The sequence below is a fragment of the Gymnoscopelus braueri genome (genome assembly GCF_963280865.1).
Source record: "Gymnoscopelus braueri genome assembly, chromosome: 4".
NCBI lineage: Eukaryota > Metazoa > Chordata > Actinopteri > Myctophiformes > Myctophidae > Gymnoscopelus > Gymnoscopelus braueri.
In genome coordinates, this window is record NC_137605.1 from 8,069,531 (window position 1) to 8,086,610 (window position 17,080).

At 43.9% G+C, this 17,080-nt stretch overlaps 1 protein-coding gene across 1 annotated transcript; it reads left to right on the forward strand.

Moving 5' to 3' along the window:
- Window positions 1-4,096: 4,096 nt before the first annotated feature.
- LOC308083397 (uncharacterized protein) lies at window positions 4,097-15,242 on the forward strand (the record flags this gene model as incomplete). Its single annotated transcript, XM_080425714.1, has 12 exons — window positions 4,097-4,459; window positions 5,390-5,550; window positions 5,743-5,925; window positions 6,137-6,182; window positions 7,344-7,456; window positions 7,733-7,906; window positions 8,234-8,282; window positions 8,376-8,541; window positions 11,808-12,505; window positions 12,811-13,039; window positions 14,829-14,842; window positions 15,213-15,242. The coding sequence occupies exons 1-12, from the start codon at window positions 4,340-4,342 to the stop codon at window positions 15,240-15,242; spliced, it is 1,983 nt and encodes a 660-aa protein (XP_080281840.1). The 5' UTR covers window positions 4,097-4,339.
- Window positions 15,243-17,080: the final 1,838 nt, after the last annotated feature.

A 17,080-nucleotide genomic window follows, 5' to 3' on the forward strand; every position in this document is an offset into this window, starting at 1 on the left:
GCACGCCCGGCTGGTGGCCCTTGTGCCTAATGACTTGTTGCCTTTATTAAGCCGTTCCAGCCGGTGCCCTTCGTCGGACATTGTACCTGTTGACGTTGTGTACTTGCCTTGTCCTCGTTTGTTGCCTTCTATGTTCTGAGGGTTCTGTATCTGTTTAAGTTCCTGTTTTTCCAGTAAAAGTCCTATTTTCCCGTTATTCACGCTGTTTGTGTCCTGCTTTTGGGTCCTACCCTGTTTACCTCCCACACACCGTGACAGAATGTCCGACCCAAACATGGACCCAGCGGGACACGCTTCCGTCGCCAGCCAGACCGACGGCCCCGGGTTCGGCCCACCTGCCCAGGAGGACAGGTTGGATTTAATTATGGACAAGTTGGCTCGCCTCGATTCGCGCCTGCTCCACATGGAGACCACGCTGGCCGGCGGCCAGCGATCCATGCTGGTCCGGACCCAGGACATCTGGGAGCGGGTCATCCAGGGGGCGGTGCCGTCTGAACGTTCTCGAGCGGCGGCTTCGGTCCGCTCGAGTGCGCACGCCACGTGCGGCGGTTCATCCATGGACTCCAGCTCGAGCGTCTTTCCCGAGGCTTCCTCCTCCTCATCCTCGGGGGTCCCACAGGAGTGGGATGTTCCCCGTTCCCCGCCCCGCGGGAAGGCTCGTCGCCCACGTTCCTTCTCCCGCGAGCGGGCTGGGCCCCGTCTGCGGAGGTCGTCATCGGAGAGTTACAACCTTCCCCGCGAGCGGGTGAGAACCTCGCATCGGCGGGTCATCCCGGCGTGTTACCATTCCGCCTCTCGTCCTGGACCTGCTGTATCTCCTCCTTGTCCGTGTCCTGTTCCTGCCGTGCCACCTGGTCCGTGTCGTGTTCCAGCCGTGTCATCTCGTCCTGGTTCTGCCCCATCTGTGCCGTCTGTCCCGTCTCCCGTGTGGGAGGTCCCGCCGGAGCCACTCGCCACCGGACATGGGTCCCCGAGCGAGTTGGAGACGGAGAGGGAACGGCGGATCCGGTTGGGCCTTTGTTTCTATTGTGGCGTGGGGGACCACCACATAAACAACTGCCCGGTGAGGCCCCCACGTCCCAAGAAATGACCAAGTTAAGTTCTTGTTTTGTTTTGTTCTGGCGCTCTTTCTTAGAGTAGTTTTACGTTCAGTTTGGGGTTTTGGCTCACCTCCTCTGCCTCCTGTTTTTTCCTCCTGTCTTCTCTTTCCTCCTGTCCTGTCTCCAGCTCCTGTTTCGCCCCGGGTCAGCGGCGACGAACGACGGGCGGCCTGCCGGGACGTCCGAACCTGGACGGGCGCCGCCAGTATCCAGGTGCGGCGTCCGGTCCTTCTGATTGGTCCGCGGTCCCGGCGGGGCCGCTCGTGTCCCGTTTTCCGGTCATCGCTGTCCGGGGACTTTCCTCTTCAGCCTTGGTTCTTGTCTTCCAGATACAAAAAGGTATGTTCATGTATTGAAAAAGGGTTAACTATCTCAAGCAGTTACATGTGTAGTGTAACTCTAATAATGATTCAACTTCAAATCCTATTGAACACATTTTTAAATGACAGTGTTCTGTATTGCAATTTTGCAGACACTAGAGAAGACTTTGGATGTAAGGGAGAACCTGAACAATTGGAGGAGCAGTTGCATTGCAGCGATCACATGCTAAAACAGTGGGTTGCTGATGTCAAGCAGTGGGCCAGTACCGGTAAGATACATTTATTTACACAAACACTGTCAAAATATTTGGCTGTAATGCATATAGCTGTAGCCTATATATGTTATGGTGCGGGGATGGGCACTGTAAGTAAGTCATAAGTTTGTCAGTTGAGATCCAGTACAGTGGGCGCTCGGGTGACGCAGTGGTAAAGTGCCGGCCCACCACCGCAGAGGTTGTGGGTTCGAATCCACCGGGAGGGCATTTATCAGCTTCATTTTTATAGTGTTCCAGTTCCAGTTTTGTCTGCTCATTTCTTAGTGTCATCACTTCCAATTTCACTTGAAAAAAATAAATAAAATGGTCTCCCAGCCTGAGAGGTGGAGAGACATGGAGACTCCTGTTACTGAACAAACACTCTATAGCAATGAGTACTATCAGAATATAGAGCTATTTAACACTCATTTTAACCAAAGAAAATCACTTACCGTACCTTTACAGGTTTTTAAGACTTCCAAAAGTCTAAAAACCCTCACAGACAACATTTTACCTAATAATTGATGACAAATACTTCTGTCATCACATTAGATATGTAAAAATATATGGTCATGTGTATGCTTTTTTTTTGGACAAATGTAAATAAAAAACAAATCAGTCCATTGAACAGAATATCTAAATGTGAATATTAATATCTGTAATAGCAATTTCCCTTTGATTACATTTTTTTTTTTACACAAGTCTAATCTGGAGCCCACATTTATGTTCCCCATTATCCCCAATGTAATTTTCGATGCCACCACCATATTATCCAACATATTGTCCAATCATTATGAACCTTTCTGTAATTTGTCATCACTCAGATCGTCATGGCCCGCCCCCAACACCATTGGATTTCTCCCTGGTCTTGGTAAGTTTGGACAATAACATGATTTTTTATCACCACCTAAACCCTAAACCGTGCTTCAACAGAATAACTTATTGTTCTTGTACATATATTTGTTAGAATCAACAATTATTTTGTAAACGCTATACCGGCCTGAAAATTACTTTAGACTAGAGCTAGTGACAGGGAGACCCCTGTTACTAAGCAAACACTATATAATACTGATTGCTTTTTTAACACTTCCCCCAGGGCCCACCACCCGCCTTGCCCCCCCCCCCCCTTGCCATCATCCTCGCCCATCCTGGACTGCTGCCCCCCCGCAAACCAATGGCCTCGATGGCATCAAGTGGGTCATCTTTGGGTGTCCACCATGTGAAATGGCAGGAAGGATTTCAAGAGCAACCAGTGACTTTCTTCTAGAGTAAGTCATTTTCTTGTGTTCTTCTCCCTAACCATGATGCATTGTTGTTGTGTTTAAAAATATATTTAATTCCCAACAAAGCGGCACATCATTGTACACCTTTCAATGCAAGTGTTGATATGATAAACATGGGGAAACAATCAAACATTATCTTTATAAACTGGATTTATTGGTCTACTGGCATCTGCATTTGAAACAAATGCTTTTGTGAAACGAAAAATGCTTTCGTAAAAATTATTGTTTCAGAGCAGAATTTGATATTGATATTGGTGGTACAAGATCATTTGATAAACATTCACACACAGGTCAAAAAGGAGAACCTCGATATGGATTACAGAGTTTTACAATAGTGTACGAATGCTACTGCAAAAATACACAAAAACATATGATCTTTAAACAGGGAAAAGCAAACTTGAGATGCATCATTTCATTTATCAGTGGGGCCCTAGGCCCCTAGCAGTGTATGGTGGAACATTGTTTCAGAAACGAAGGCCGCCTCCTCTTCCTCATCACAAGAATGTCTCGGCAGTAGAGCTCCCCCCGTGGACTCTGGGTTGACGTTGACTCTAACACAGGCCACCTTCTCCTGACTGTTGCATGCAGACGAGAGAGGGCAGCGAGAGAGAGAGAGAGAGGAACCGAGAAGAAAAACATTTAAGATGGTGTTTGGATTACTGGATGGCACTTACAGATGTGAATTTCTCTTTATGCCTTTTATGCCTTTATTGACAGGACAGTAGGCTGACAGGAAATGGGAAGAGAGAGATGGGGAGTGAGCATAGACTGTAAAAAGAATGGACAGTGTTACACCCCTAGACTCTACAGACCGTAAATGAAGCCGATTGTTCCAAGACTGTATGTCCGGCATCTATCAATATCGCGTCATATCACGTCATATCCTGCAGAATGCGACCAGACCATTATTGGTTGGGTAGCTTGTGAATCAAGAGCGGGGGCAGGGAATGAATGCTATTGGTTGTGTAGCTTGTCAATCAAATCATCCCGCCTCCCTCCTAGAGCATAGCCTACTTTATCGTCAATTTTAAAATAAATGGGACCATAATTTAGCAAAACGCATATAACACCTCATCCGCACTGCCAGCGATGCGACGCGACGTGAGCGAGCGGTGAAATCTCATTAACGGTGCCTAATATCAAGGCAGGTTTGCGGACGTTGTGTTATTTGTTCTCCTTTTACCGTCCGACATGTGGTGTCAATGAGCTACCGTTAGCTCATACACCGGAATCGGCACTGTGTTGTTGTAACATAGTAAACATTACATTATTCATGTCATTGTGGAGTCTCCTCCGACACCGTCCTACTCAATAATTACTAAGTAACTCTATCTGGTCAGTGAGCCACTGCCAGTGCTGAACTGAACTGAACTTCACTCGTCATGTTTTTATCTCACTTGGATCTGTGGAGAATATGCTTGGAATGTATTTCCAGACCTTACACTGTGGTCATCGGCACCGTCACCGCCGCACTGTACTGCCTGTGGGGCCGCAAGGGTCAGGTCAGTCCCCGGGTGGATGGACACCACTTGGTTTCATCATAGTTCTCCTTCTCAACTATCCCCGTGTCTCTGTGATGGCTAGCACTTTACTCGTATAACTCCATGTTTGCTTTTTCCTCAGTAAAATCCTCATTGTTGTTTATTTATTGAGTATTTACTGGTTCCCAGTGGAGGGCAAATTACTTTTCTGTAGCCTTGGAATCAAGACTATCATAGGTGTATTTTATCGACTCACATTTGCATATCTATGATATACGAAAGTAAAAGTGAGACTAAATAAAATACATCTATGATGGTCTTGATCCAAGGCTAACTTTTCAGCATTCATCTAGCAGATGGCTCAGATGAGCGACTGTGCACTCTCCAAAGAGATGCATTTAACAATGAAGATTTTACTATGTATGGTTGGAAACTAGCTTTGGTGATTCCAATATAAATGAGCACATTTTATTTTGTCTTAAAAGAAAAAATCTAATTTCAAATCTTGCCTCAACATTTAAAAAAATAATGTCCACTGATGGATACAGCAACTACTAGTTTAGAAGGCTACATTAACCTTTGAAGCTAGCTCTGGTCCATAGCTGCCTCAGTCTGTGTTTGTATGTTGGCGCACACACTTTACTCGTCTCCTTTGTATTGTACCCTTTCATGTTTGTCCCTGTTGTAACTGTATGTTTACCAGTGTTTTTGCTTGTCACAACATTACTGAGCTGAGCTTACTGCCATTATAACCTGCTTCGCTCCTGTTGTAGTCTTTATTCACACACACACACACACACACACACACACACACACACACACACACACACACACACACACACACACACACACACCCCATATTGTTGAGGATCCATGTTTCTCTGACAGGTAATTGTATAGTCACCAGTCACCACACCACATTCCAACTTCTCCTTCTCGTGTCTCTTCTAGACCCCTGTCCTGGTGTGTGGTGATGGTTTCCGTGCGTTCCTGCAAAAGTACTGCCCTGTTGTGGCTGAACACTTCCGCCCCACTCCCTGGTGCTGGGGAGGCCGGTTACAAACCCTGGTCCGCGTTGTCATCAAGTCCAGTCCCTCTGTTACCTATCGAAAGTAAGACTTATCCTATAGTACAAGATCTTCCGATCCTAAACATTCCTTTCTCCATCTCGCATAATCATCTCCTTTGTCCACCATCCTTCTGCTCCTTCAGTACTAATATATTTTCTTTATATATGTCAAAAAATGACATTTGCCTTTGTCTGTCTTATGCTCTCTCTCGTTCTCTCCTCTCCCACTGTCCAGTGAGCTGATACGCACATCTGACGGTGGTCAGATCTCTCTAGACTGGGTGGACAACGGTACCAGCGTATCCTATCCAGAATCGTCGACTCGCCCCACCGTGCTCATCCTCCCAGGCCTAACGGGCAACAGTCGTCAGACTTATGTGCTCCACGCTGTCCAGCAAGCTACGAAACGAGGCTACAGGTGAGGTCAGACAGACCATAAGCTATAATTCATTAAAAAAACATTGTAATCTTTATCTCAGCAGTAGAAATGTTGGTGCTCCTGTGGGAGACCCAGGTTAGAATCCTGGGTAAGACATCAAATCTGACAGTTTGTAGCTTTAAATGACGAGGAAATATGGTATCGGTCTGCTATGCCTGATGTGATGCTTTCTGTGTGTTGTTTTCTACAGATGTGTGGTATTCAACAACAGAGGCTTTGGAGGGGAGGAACTGCTGGTAAGTAGGGTAATGCCTGGTACGCAATGTAGAACCAGCTGCATTTTCTGTACTAAACCGTTATCTAACTAGTCAACTAGGAATCTCGGGGTGGGTTATTTCAGGATTACCTTATCATTACTTTTCACCATGATTCCAACATCTACTGTGAGGTCTGTTGTTTTGGTACCCAATGTCTAGCACACCAGAATATAATGAGATAATCAGCGCAAAATTAAACAAACAAAGAATATGGAGAACAAGCAGATACTTTCCCCTACTGTCCTTGTACTGATAAAAAGACACACCCCAAAAAAAACTGACCACATTTGTTAGAATGAGTTGACTGTCAAACGGTTTGAAAATTAAACTGGTTTGAGTTAGTCAACAGTTTTAGCAGTTACCAATCTGGGAACCCATCACCAACTGAAAATGAAAAATAGCGCCCTCTGCTGTTTGTTCTATGTCTGTTGGCTCTGGGCGGACGATAACGTAACACCAGAGCACAAGGAAACCGGTGTTTGTGATGCGCCTTCAGCGCATCACTTCCGGTTGGTGCGACTATGTTTTCATTCCCACTAACAATATTTCTACACGGAACACTAACACCACTTCTCCCAGAGAACATGGATCGTTTTGGTTATAAGCCCACTTGTTTCTATGATGACAGAGTAAGTTAAAATGTGAATATATTTCCGTGGTTTTGTCTGCTCCGCGGACGCTATTGTTAAATTAGTTTGGGTTTGTTTCGAGGGGGAAAGATCGACGGACATGTGAATCCCGCCCACTACATGTGATTGGGTAAAGCGCGGCCTGCTTCCTGATCTGAATGCGCACTCGTTATGACGAACCTCCCCGACAGATTCCAACGCAGTGCAGAATCTGTTCTTGAGAGATTAAGCAGTTACTGACTGAGTCATTGGGGGGTGTCAGCACTGAACGACTGCGATACCAGGTGCAACTGGGATTTGCCTATAATGCACTGTGAATTGATATGTAAGTGAAGGCTGAGACCGAAAATTATCTGGAAAGTCGCGTAGGAGTCAATAATTATTATAGATTCTACTTTCCTTCAAGAAAATGATTTCACACTACAGTATAGAAACTCAAGACAGCCGTAATCCTTCTGTCCACCTCCATTAGACCCCCTTCACCATTCTGTGTTCTGTCCACCTCCTTTAGACCCCCCTCACCTTCTGTGCAGCTGACACTTCAGATCTAGAGAGTGTGGTTCTTCATGTCAAGGAACTGTTCCCAGAAGCACCTCTGTTTGGTGCGGGTGTATCGTTGGGAGGGTGAGTTGTGTTACGCAAAATATTGGTTTAGAAGAGGCTACATTTATGCAGTCAGGGTGGCACATGCCATTTTTGTGTTACATTTTCATCTCTCCTTTTGTCCATTAGCCACATTAACCCTGGAATCCCTTTTTGGGAATTTTGTTCTTCCAAATGTTTCTAAAATGACAAAAATGAAATGACATCGGTGGTTTCAAGTTCTTTCTAGTGCTTCACCTTTGCGATCCGTGTTTCTCACATTCACTCACCGCCATTTCCTTGTCATGTTCTCCTCAGCATGCTGCTGCTGAACTATCTGGCCCGTAAGGGCAGCGACTCTGGCCTGGTGGCAGGCCTCACCATGTCCGTCAGCTGGAACGCACTGCAGTCAGCAGCTTCCCTGGAAGAACCCATCAACAGGCTGCTATTTAACCGACACCTCACTGGCAACCTGTGTCGTGCCATTAACAGGTCAGGTGGTTTGCTGTGTGTGATATTTGGATGTGGGTTAACAACACTGACACAAAAATAGAATATTATCCTCATTTACTTAAACCATTTGATTATCTTGTATCCTTGTTGTTATGTTTACTATGAAGTCCTGTACATGTTTGTATATTTGTCTGTATGTATGTAAAAGAAAAAGAAGCATATGTACTGTATATTTTTCCCTGTGTAAGAACACCCTACCCTATATGCTGAATAAAAAAACAATAATAAAACTTAAAAAAAACTTAAAACTTAAATGTGAAAAAAACAACACAGACAAATTATGGAATTATGCATAATTTCTCACAGGCACAGGAAGATCCTGGAGAAGGTGGTGGACATTGATTATGTGATGAAGGTATGGTCTGTTCCTCATTTCACATTCCTGCTTTGGTATTGTTTTTTAGAATTGTTTTTCTTAATCCTTGCCTAACCTGTCACTCTTTCCTAGGCACGTACTATCCGTGAGTTTGACGAACGCTACACCTCTGGGATGTTTGGTTACAAATCTTGTTTGGACTACTACCATGACGCCAGCCCGGACTATAAGCTCCCCCGGACGGCAGTGCCTATCCTGTGCCTCAATGCTGCTGATGATCCGTTCTCCCCCAAACATGGTGAGTAGTCAATGGGAGAACAGGTCTTTAACCATTCACTGCCACAATTACTGCTGGCCGTGTTTGCCCACTGCCAGAGATTTTTCATCGGAAAAAAAAAAGTACTCAGGAGCCGAGATACAGACTTTTTAAGTTAACAAGGAAGTGGATGGGAGTCTAGATCTTCGAAAAATCATATCTCCTTGGTCTTTGGGTCAAATTTGGAAAAAAAACATCTTTTTGAAAAAAATAAAATGACGTTTTTTACGTCAGTGGCAGGATTGGTAAACGGGAAATATTACGTTTTTTACGTCAGTGGCAGTGAATGAGTTAAAATACATGTGTTACAATGTGACCGTCCTGACCTACCGCGTGCGACAACGAATCGTGCAGCAACGTCGCCCACCTCTCCTATATTCGCTCGCAAGGTCTCTATTTCTGCGAGGTTTCGCGGCCAATGTCCCGCCCCCAAACACTTTTTATTGGTTGAGATCTGCACGCAACTTCCCGTGTACGCAACTTCCTTTTCCTCTGACGTCATAAATGAAGGCGGAAGTCCCCCGACGGTCCTTTTCCAGTCTCCACTCGCTGGCACACAGCCGAGCCGACTCGTCGAGCGGACGGTCCAGGCTGTTCTTTCCGCCTCTACAGGCCCCAGAGCATCTACAAGTCCATCCAAGCTGTTCCAAAATGGACGAAGAGAAACTAATCCACGAAGTACAACAGTATGAGCTCCTGTTTGACCCCAAACACCCACACCACAAAAACCAAAATAAAACCATTGCTGCGTGGGCTGCAATTGCCCTTGTTCTCGGCATTACAAGTAAGTATTTGTTGTTGTTCTGTTTGCTAACAAGCTAACCGCTTTATCTACAGCCCGTTGCTTTAACCAAAGCGGCTAGCTTGTTAGCAAACAGATATAGCTATGTATATGAAACTGCAGCGTGTTTAGGCCAGCAGCAGTGAGATGCATTGATAGAATATTGTATCAATTCAGACGGTATTATTATTATACAACCTTATAAATATAAAACCAGTATTATTTTACGGAGCTTGCATGATCAATGCACGTGTGCAGACATGATCTGTGTGTAGTATCTGCAAGCTACAGTGTTGTCTGTAGCCAAAGCTATAGCTTTCCACCTGGTTCCCTGTCCTCTGTTTATACATGCAACATGGATTTATTACGTTTAAAATGGCGCAACTAGACCTATGATATTGGCTCAAATGAAAGATATTATTACATATATATATGTAAATGGACCAGTTAATTATAATGAGAATGATGTGACATGTGTTCAGTTTTTCCATGTATTTACATGGTACATTTACAAACCTACATACAACATGTCAAATACTACAGCCCACGTTCTTGCAAAGATTCAAAGATTTATTTTGTCAAAATGACCATTTGAAATCAGTTGACAGTTAACCTTTCAGCAAAAGTATACAAATAACTGTTTTCAAAAACTGCATGAATAAATATTGTACCTGGATAAATATTTGACCTGTAGATATATTAATGGCCAATAAATTGTACTCTACAAAATGTCTGTCAGGTGCAGATCACTACAGGAACAGTAGTGTCTCCATGTCTTTTCCAAGGCTTTTCAAAGTCATTTTTATGACACCATCCTGTCCTGGAAATGTAGTTTGCCTGCATCAGACATGAAATAGTCTGCAAATTTGTCACGCAGATCCATGGCCCCCCCACCAGCTCTGTTGGGGCGATCTCCAATCCTCCTCAGGCCACCCTGTGGCTCTGTAGTTTCCCTTAGCCAGTGCTGCACATCCATGGTGTGCCATCACCAGTGTTGGAAAGTAACTAAAGTAATATGTAACTTAAAGTAATATTATTACTTTTTCCCAGTAACTAGTAAAGTAACTAATTACTTTCATGTTTTGAGTAATATTATTACCTTTACTTTTTTTCAAAAAGTAACTTATTACTTTTTTTCACGAGCCTTGGTGGTACTCTGGGTTTGAGTGTGTTTATTTGATCCTGTGTTGTTTTTGGTCAATTGATATAATGGTAGACTGGTTGGGATCCAGTTGCTATGCAGGCTGCTTGCTGATCCGGTATAGAGCGGATACGGAAACGTTGCGCACTTGTCTATGGGTGCGTTCGGATATTGCACACCGGAGCGCACTCGCCTATTAGTTTGTATTGGCCAGTGCGCTCAGTGCTGTATTTCCGAACGCACCCTATGTGTGAATTATCAGCTGCGGAAAGGCGGGCCTTAAACCGGATCAAACAGTGTTGCCATGTCTGCTTATTATAAGCGACTTGCCAATGAAGACGCGCCGTAAGCTTGTAGGTTGGCTATTTTCAATATATATATATATATATATATATATATAGGTCACTGACTGTGGCATATATATATATATATATATATTATACACACACACACACACACACACACACACACATATATATATATAGGTCACTGTGGCCTGGCTATTAGTCGCTTGTTTTCATAGACCTGGTTGCTTATTTCTCTCTCTTAATCTGGCAACACTGGTGAGGGTTAGTGTGAGACTCACATACACAGACTGCGAGACGTAAACAAACATGGACACAGACACAGAGGAACCCCGCGTTTCATTTATTACTTGGAAATATGGCAAGTATTTTGATTTTGTCCGGACAAAAGATTTGAAGAACATTATTGTCCGCTGCAAATTATGTATCGGTAGCAGGAAGAACGAACTTTCCACGGCAAAAAACTCGACCTCAAACCTCTTGAAACACCTTGAAAACAAACACGGAAATGTTAAACTTGTGCCAAAGGAGGTGGAGGAGGACTCGGAGGCTGGTCCCAGTGGTCCCAAACAGGCCAAGTTAGATCTTCATAAACAGGAGGCTACAAGTGGAGCACATCTGATGAAGCTTGTGGCTGGATATGTAGTCGATGACATGTTGCCACTCTCAACAATCGACTCACCCACGTTCCGACAGATCCTTGAAACAATACATGTAAAAGGCAATAAACAACTCCCGTGTAGGAAGACGTTTGCAAAATACTTAGATACGCAATACTGTCAGATGGAAACGGAGCTGAAGGACTCTTTGAAAGAGATTGACTATGTGAGTACTACCGCTGATATATGGAGTGCTAATAATAAGAGCTACCTTGGGATGACAGTACACTGGATAGATCCGTTTAGTTTGCAGCGTCAAAAAGCAGCAATAGCGTGCAAACGCGTCAGAGGGAGCCACACATATGATGTTGTCGGAGCTGAAATAGAACAGGTTCATTGTTATTATGGGTTCACAAACAAAGTGACAGCCACTGTAACTGATAATGGATCAAACTTTGTTAAGGCGTTTAGAGTCTACCAGCAGCAGCCTGACTCTGATTCTGAGCCTGAAGAGGAAGCTGAGGACGAGGAGGATGAAGTCACGTTTACTGATTTAACACAGGCCCTCTCAGTCTCCAATGATGAACCACCTGAGGATCAGTTTGTTCTTCCACCTCATTACAGATGTGCATCACATACGCTGAATCTGATCTCCACCAATGATGTGCAAAAGTGGTTGTCATCTAGTGTTGAGGCTAAAGCGACCTACAGAAGTGGCATTGCTAAGTGCTCAGCACTGTGGACCAAAGCAAGCCGCTCCACGCAGGCGTCAGAGAATGTGGAAGAAGTGAGTCGGAGAAAGCTCCTGGTACCCACATCCACAAGATGGAATTCTTTCTATGAAGCAGTTGGCCGAGTCACAGAGATCCCTATCAGCGACTTGAATAGCCTGTGTGTCAAACTTGGAATAAAAGGCTTAACAGACAAGGAGTACCAATTCTTAAAGGAGTATTGTGTTGTCATGAAGCCCCTTACCGTTGCATTAGACATATTACAAGGGGAGGATCACTGTTTCTATGGCACTCTCCTACCTACCCTTGAGGTCCTGATGTCCAAGACACTCGCCCTGAAAGACAGCCTCTCTAAGATGACAGCTGGCCTAACCAACGTTATTGTACAGGTGAGTCAACTCAGTCAAGTAATGATATTGACTGTGTCTGTAGTTTGCAGTCAATTCAGTGCTCCAGTCTAACTATCTATGAATAAGCAGCTATAGAAATCTGCTGTGAAAGTTTGAAACACAAAACCTGCTGGTTTCATTAATAACCTTTCCATGTGGAGGGTTTTGTCTGATTGTGCAAGCTACATGTTTGCATGTGAGTAAAAGTGACTTGTTTTATTATTAACAGATATTGTGGACTGTTCTGTTAGTGGATCAGTGGTGTTGTTCAGTGTATTGAAACAAACTTTAATTTAATATTTCAGGCAATCAAGACCCGGTTTGCTAACACACTGGAGAGTAGAGATGCAATTCTGGCTGCTGTAAGTTTGCCCAAGTTTAAACTGAGGTGGATCAAAGAGGAAGAGAGGAGAGTGAAATTTAAAGAGCTGCTGTTGTCCGAGTGTCGCTCAGTGCTCACAGACCCTGAGTCTGACAGCGATGAATCCCCTCTGGGGGACACTCCCACACCGGCCTCAGCTAGCAGCAGTGCCGGTGAGATGGACTTTTTTTCATTTGAACCTGAGACAGAGGACTACTCAGCAGACAAAGAAGTGATGGACTATTTCAGGGCAGGAGGACTGGCAATAGAGGCCCTTAATCGGTTCCCAAGGATCAAAAAGATTTCTCTGAAATACAACACTCCCACTCCATCCAGTGCACCTGTGGAGAGACTATTCAGTTTAGGAAGTTTGGTGCTGACTCCAAGAAGGAATAGATTGTCAGATAAAAGGTTTGAGAGGCTTCTCCTCATGAGATATAATCGACATTTCAGATGTGAGCAATAGGCTATTAGGCAAGTCACCAGCAGCATATTGCCCATTGCTGCCCAATGCCCACTTAACTGTAGGCCTAGACTAGTACATAGGCTGCTAGGAAGTGGAACACACTTTTGTTTTTTTCCCCTGATATTTTGTTTTGTGTCCTGAATGATGCACTAAATATCAGTCAGACAGAATGATTGTTTTGAAGTTTACATTACCTACATTTTCTTCTACATCCACGATGATATGTGTTGATATGGGAGCCTTTTTATTTTATTAGAATACATTTGTTTACAAAGAAATTAAGCACTTTATGATTTATGAAGAGGTTTTTTGTTTAATTGGTTGCTGTCAGATAAAAGGTTTTTGAGAGGCTGGCTGTAAGTGCGTCCACCAGCATATTGTTTTGTTTTCCTGATATGTTGTTTTGTGTCCTGAATGATGCACTAAATATCAGTCAGTCAGAAGAATGATTGTTTTGTTGAAGTTTACATTTCCTACACCCACCACGAACCACGATGATATGTGTTGCTATGGGAGCCTTTTTATTCTATTAGAATTACTTTTGTTTACAAAGAAATGAAGCACTTTTTTTTCACACTATTTTCAGCAGTCATACAGAATGATTGATTTTTTTTACTTGCATTTGCTCCTACATTCTGCCACGATGATATGTGTTGCTATGGGAGCCTTTATATTTTTGTACAATACATTTTGTTTAATAAACAACAGAAGTTGTTCAAAGATTGTGTCTCATGATGAGTCATTATCTGTTTGAGCCCAGGTGTTTGAATTTGAATATTTTTTTGGGCAAAAAATACATGAAATACATTTAAAATACTTCCAAAAAAGTCCTTGCGGTCTTGTTTCCATTGAGGTCCTTAGTATTCAATTCATAGTCAAATGGTTTTCATTTAGTCTGTAAGTTATGAATTCATACACAGTAAAAGTCTTAGTGTTAATATAATTGAAATGAGTGTACAAATAGAACCAAATGGACCCGTCATGTGTACAGAACACTTTTCAGAGTTAAATCAACAATGAGGATTTTACAATGTAGGCTGCAGAAAAGAGAAAAAAAACAACTGCTAATGTTGAAAATGCAAAGTCAGACTTTTGGGGAGAAAGGATGCAATTACTGGGGGCGAGAAAAAAAAAAGTAACTAAGTAATAAGTAACTAGTTACTTTTGGCAGGGAGTAATAAGTAAAGTAACTACATTACTTTTTAAACAAGTAATATGTAATAAGTAACATATTACTCTGTTGTAGTAACTATTCCAACACTGGCCATCACCAGTGTGTCAACCCTCTCTGGTTTCATCTGGTTGGGTTGGTAGAAGATCCTCCACCTGGAGGCAAGAATGCCATAGGCCTTCTCTACACACATGCGTGCCCTGGAAAGCCTGTAGTTGAAAATGGCTTCCCACTTTGGGAGTTGTTTTCCAGATATGGGACGCATCAGGTATCTCTTAAGGGGAAATGTGGCATCTCTGATCATGGTGTATGGCATTCTCCCCAGATCCTCTGCACCAGGTAGGAAGGCATCTTGCGGGACATGTAGGGTATCTGCAGCCATCCCTCGTCCCAGTGCAGAGCTGGCATAAACTCCACCATCACTTGCTCTTCCAAATTCCCCCACTTGTACAGATGTAAAGCGGTAGCTAGCATCAGCAAGGGCAAGAAGCACAATTGAGAAGGTCCCTTTATAATTGAAAAAGAGACTCCTGAATTTGGTGGTGCAACAACTGTGATGTGTTTTCCATCAATTGCGCCTAGGCAGTTTGGGAAATCCCATTTCTCCTCAAACTCCCTGCTGATCCTAATCCAGGTTTCTGCTGTGGGTTTTGGCAGGTAGACAGACCGCATTCTTCCCTCTATTGCCCGACGCATCTCCTCTATGCAGGTAGAGACCGTCTCCAATCCAAGGCGATAATTGTTCGCCACGCTGTGCATGGAGTCTCCTGATGCCATGTATCTGAAAAAAAATGAAATAAACTGTTAGTTTCAGTCAAAAGTAAATTAATAATACTTTCTCTTTTCAGATGTTGAGGTGGTTAAGGCGAAGTGGAAAAACATAAGGGACACATATATCCGCAATGTACGCGTCCGAGCGAATGTCCCGAGTGGGTCTGGAGCAGCTGCTGTTCTCAAGGAGCACCGACACCACCAGATCCTGAGCTTCCTGCTGCCAACCGTTTCGCCAAGAAGGTAAAAATTACAACAGAATAGTATCTTTTTACCTTCTCATTACTTTACTTTTTCATGAACCATTTGAACCCTCTGGACTTAACTCTTTCAGTGCCAAGAGTATTTTCATAAAGTACTCCCAAACTGCCAGGAATTTGCGTTTTTTTTTATTTTGTAATTTTGTAATTTTTCATTCAAATAAATGATCTGATTGGGGTTTTAAACCCATAATACAGTTCTACCAGTAGAGAGCAACAAATCGACACATTGATGATCTCGCTGGCTCACTCGCCCCCTCCCAAACAGGCTCACGTCATATCCGGTCAGAACCGGATGTTGACATTTTCGACAATCGTTGATCGCGCTAAATTACGATGCGATACACGACTACGATGACTGATCGTCACCCAGACCAAAGAGAGTAGACGTGGACCTCTCCGTTCGCTTTTTATACCGTGTGAAAAAACTTGACTTTCCCTATTCTGGCCGAAAATCACCGGAGAAAAACAACGTGACCCGGAACTGAATTATTTTTTTTTACATCCGGCTCCGGGTGAGTCTGATGTAGTCAGGAAGCGAAAGTGATCATGAAAAATAAACAGAATAACGCGACCACAGTCAAAAGTAAAAACTCGGGATTTCTCGTGCTGGCACTGAGGGTACTCGGGAAAAACTCGGGATATGTCGGGGCGTGGCACTGAGAGAGTTAATTAAATTGGACCCGAATTGGCTCTGTACTTGAATGGCTTTTCCCCCTTACACCAAATCTCTTATTAGATTACTATTTCTATGCTTTTTGATGCATTATTATCTTGTGTCCTTGCTTACTGTAAATCGCTCTTGATTAAGAGCGTCTGCTAAAAGCCTAAACTGTTAATAATTTCTATATGCTGCTTAAATTACTTCATAGAAAGTGTTATGTCTGTAGCTCTATCAACAACCCCACAATACAAAGCGCAGGAAAACTATTTTGTTAAGGGATTTGCCTTAACACAAAACAAATGTATTCAGTTCCAGGGGAAACCTCGACGACTATGGAGAGCCAGGAGAATCGACAGTGCGGCCTCTGTCCTCTGGCTCAGAAGAGCCTGATGAAGCAGCTGATCTGCCGTTCGTTCGCTGCCAGGCCTCTACAAGCCCCAGAGACTCTACAAGCCCCAGAGCATCTACAAGCCCCAGAATCATCTACAAGCCCCAGAGCATCTACAAACGGCGCAGCCTCTACAAACAGCTACCAGTCAACCAGGTCCAGGAGGAGGGCCGCCCCCACCCCAGACAACGATGAGCTGATGGCCTTGTTGAGGAATCCAGTGCCGCATGAGGACGAAGATGAGATTTTCGTGATGAGTCTGGTCCCGGAGCTGAAGAAGGTGGTCACCAATAAAGGACATCTTAAAATACAGCTGCTCACTACAATTGTTACCTGGGAGGGGCAACAGGAATTTGCTCCACAGCTGCACCGGCCGATGTACCAGCCCTCTCCACGACCAATGGATCGCCACCCTCCACCCCCATCCTTCCATCCCCCAGCTGCATCCTTCCACCCTCCAACTCCATCCTTCCATCTTCCACCACCTGCATCCT